The 3,557-nt window shown below is 59.6% G+C and overlaps 1 protein-coding gene across 2 annotated transcripts in view; it reads right to left on the bottom strand.

The window, feature by feature from the left end:
• LOC102245028 (hemoglobin subunit alpha) overlaps positions 1–1,877 on the bottom strand; it is a 2,507-nt gene extending 630 nt beyond the window's left edge. Inside the window, exons 1-2 of one of the 2 annotated variants that reach the window (XM_005870344.2) lie at positions 1,762–1,877; positions 1,341–1,545 (exon numbers count right to left, since the gene is read on the bottom strand). In XM_005870344.2, coding sequence (XP_005870406.1) covers positions 1,341–1,545; positions 1,762–1,856 — 300 coding nt within the window. In that variant the 5' untranslated portion in view covers positions 1,857–1,877. Of the gene's footprint in view, positions 1–33; positions 239–454; positions 598–1,340; positions 1,546–1,761 lie in introns of those variants that run through there. The other variant, XM_005870343.2, reaches the window with a different exon arrangement.
• Positions 1,878–3,557: the final 1,680 nt, after the last annotated feature.

The raw sequence follows: 3,557 nt of genomic DNA, 5'->3' as shown, positions 1-3,557 counted from the left end.
CCCAGATCCCTGCGGGCCCGGCGCCCGGCTCACCTTGAAGTTGACGGGGTCCACACGCAGCTTGTAGGCGTGCAGGTCGCTCAGGGCGGACAGGGCGCCGGGCAGGTCATCCATGTGGGCCACGGCGTTACCCAGGGCGTCGCCAACCTTCTTGCCGTGGCCTTTGACCTGGGCAGAGCCGTGGCTCAGGTCGAAGTGGGGGAAGTAGGTCTTGGTGGTGGGGAAGCTCAGGAACATCCTGCGAGGAGAGGAGGGTGAGAGGCGGGTTGGGGTGAGGGTGAGGGTGGGGTGGTGCAGGGCAGGGTCATGGGCCTGGGATTCGGGCGGAAGCACTGGCTGGCCTCTTGGGGCAGGTCCGCGCTCTGGACCCCGAGAGCCTGGGATACGGGCGCCGAGGGGAGGCTGCAGGCGGTGGGCGGGGGTCGGGGTGGAGGCAGGCACAGGCGGTCCTCACCTCTCCAGGGCCTCTGCGCCATAGTCGCCAGCGTGGGCGCCAACCTTGTCCCAGGCGGCCTTGATGTTGGTCTTGTCAGCGGGAGACAGCACCATGGTTGCTTCTTTCTGGGTCTGTGCGAGGACCAGAAGGGGTACCGGCCCGGAGAGTGAGGAACTTTTATGCCCGGGGCGCAAGGGGCACGCCCGCCGCGGCCGCGCTCATTGGCTGACGCGATCCCAGGAGGTGGGGCCGAGGGCACTGTCTGGAGAGAGGCAGCGGGCGGGGCTTCCAAGTCCCCCTCGGCCTCTGGGTCCCCCGCTGGCCGAGTTGCAGCTCTCCATGGTCCCTCTACTGCCGCGCCAGAGCTCCGGTTCCCACACGGGTTCCGGAGCCGCCCACCTCCCCGTGCACCCGCGTGTGGCTGGGCGAGCCTCCAGGTGCCTGTCTGCCTGTCCTGGAGGGGAGCCCAATTTTTCTGAATTGAAACATACTATCTTCGCACCAGTACCAACAGCTTGGGGTGGGGAACCTATTTCGGATATTTATAACATCATTGGCGGGCCATCCAAAATTATCACATTAAAAATTAGTCTGGCCCTCGCTGGTTTGGCTCAGTGGATAGAGCGTCGGCCTGCAGACTGAAGGGTCCCAAGTTTGATTCCAGTCAAGGGCACATGCCTGAGTTGCAGGCTGGATCCCCAGTGTGGGATGTGCAGGAGGCAGAGGATCAGTGATTTTCATCACTGATGTTTCTATCTCTCCCTTCCTCTCTGAAATCAATAAAAATATATTAAAATGACAAAAAAGCTCATAAATACTGAAAACTTATTACTTTCTAATTATGCTACTATATTTTACTGTTATCTATGTTCCCAGATCCCTGCGGGCCCGGCGCCCGGCTCACCTTGAAGTTGACGGGGTCCACACGCAGCTTGTAGGCGTGCAGGTCGCTCAGGGCGGACAGGGCGCCGGGCAGGTCATCCATGTGGGCCACGGCGTTACCCAGGGCGTCGCCAACCTTCTTGCCGTGGCCTTTGACCTGGGCAGAGCCGTGGCTCAGGTCGAAGTGGGGGAAGTAGGTCTTGGTGGTGGGGAAGCTCAGGAACATCCTGCGAGGAGAGGAGGGTGAGAGGCGGGTTGGGGTGAGGGTGAGGGTGGGGTGGTGCAGGGCAGGGTCATGGGCCTGGGATTCGGGCGGAAGCACTGGCTGGCCTCTTGGGGCAGGTCCGCGCTCTGGACCCCGAGAGCCTGGGATACGGGCGCCGAGGGGAGGCTGCAGGCGGTGGGCGGGGGTCGGGGTGGAGGCAGGCACAGGCGGTCCTCACCTCTCCAGGGCCTCTGCGCCATAGTCGCCAGCGTGGGCGCCAACCTTGTCCCAGGCGGCCTTGACGTTGGTCTTGTCAGCGGGAGACAGCACCATGGTTGCTTCTTTCTGGGTCTGTGCGAGGACCAGAAGGGGTACCGGCCTGGAGAGTGAGGAACTTTTATGCCCGGGGCGCAAGGGGCACGCCCGCCGCGGCCGCGCTCATTGGCTGACGCGATCCCAGGAGGTGGGGCCGAGGGCACTGTCTGGAGAGAGGCAGCGGGCGGGGCTTCCAAGTCCCCCTCGGCCTCTGGGTCCCCCGCTGGCCGAGTTGCAGCTCTCCAGGGTCCCTCTATTGCCGCGCCAGAGCTCCGGTTCCCACAAGGGTTCTGGAGCCGCCCAATCCCCGTGCACCCGCGTGTGCCCGGGCCGGGTGAGCCTCCAGGTGTCTGTCTGCCTTTCCTGGAGGGGAGCCCAATTTTTCTGAATTGAAACATGCTATCTTTGCACCAGACTTTGCCCAGTACCAACAGCTTGGGGTGGGGAACCTATTTTGGATATTTATAACATCATTGGCGGGCCATCCAAAATTATCACATTAAAAATTAGTCTGGCCCTCGCTGGTTTGGCTCAGTGGATAGAGCGTCGGCCTGCAGACTGAAGGGTCCCAAGTTTGATTCCAGTCAAGGGCACATGCCTGAGTTGCAGGCTGGATCCCCAGTGTGGGATGTGCAGGAGGCAGAGGATCAGTGATTTTCATCACTGATGTTTCTATCTCTCCCTCTCCCTTCCTCTCTAAAGTTAATAAACATATATTTAAAAAATTAGTCTGGTATATTTGGTCAAACATTTAATGAACTCGCCCCTAATGCCTTGGCAGGGCCAGACCAAATGATTATATGGCGTGTAGGCTGGAGGTTCCCCACCCCAATAATAAAGTATAATATAGGGTGAATCCTCCACACCCTCCTGCTCCCAGTGGTGGGCAGGCCTCCCGGTCAGCACGGGAACTCGGTTGAGCCATTGTCAGGGTTAGTGTCCAGCATCCCTCTCAGACTTGGGCGCCCACCCCAGTCCCATCCCCACCCTCAGTACAGATTCCGCCAGTCCTCAGAGTCTGCAGAGCACCAGAGTCCGCTCCTGGCTTCTAGTCCCTTGTCCGCAAAGGTTATGGGTGGGGCGCTAAGGTTTCTGCCCCAATCAGCAGGAATAGAGATTGGGGTGAGGGGTTGGGAGGTGGCCTTGTCCAGAAAACCCATAGAGCCTGAGACGCTGGGGCTGGGATGTGGGGTGGAGGTTGGGCTGCCATGGTCCTGCCAGACACCGACCTTGTATTATGACCTGGTTGGAAACCTGCTCTGTCTGCCAGGTTGTGGCGGATAGGAGTTCCTCCGAACTCTCATCCCTAACCCAGGGCATTCAGAGAAAGGGGCTAGCCTGGCCCAGGGCGAGGGCTGCTGCAGATGGCGCGTGGTGGTGGTGGGAATGTGGAAGGAAGCGGAAAGGAACAGAGAGGAGGGTCTAAGAGCCCTGGGCCCCGAATTGTTTGACCTCAGACCAGGAGCTTGGCCCCTGTGCCTGGTGCCTACATCTTCCTTCAAAGGAGGGTGAGATTCATGCTGGCAGTTCCCAGTGCGAAGTGGGGGTGCAGGGGGAATAAATGGATGAGTGAATGCGATGTGCTTTGCGAACCGTATGATTCGGCTCCTGTGTCGGATGCGCGCTGACAGTGGTTCTCAACCTTCTGGCCCTTTAAATACAGTTCCTCATGTTGTGACCCAACCATAAAATTATTTTCGTTGCTACTTCATAACTGTA

Source organism: Myotis brandtii, unplaced genomic scaffold (assembly GCF_000412655.1).
Source record: "Myotis brandtii unplaced genomic scaffold, ASM41265v1 scaffold317, whole genome shotgun sequence".
Classification (NCBI taxonomy): Eukaryota; Metazoa; Chordata; class Mammalia; order Chiroptera; family Vespertilionidae; genus Myotis; species Myotis brandtii.
Note: the sequence above shows the minus strand (reverse complement) of the source record. Positions and strands in the feature narration are given on the sequence as shown.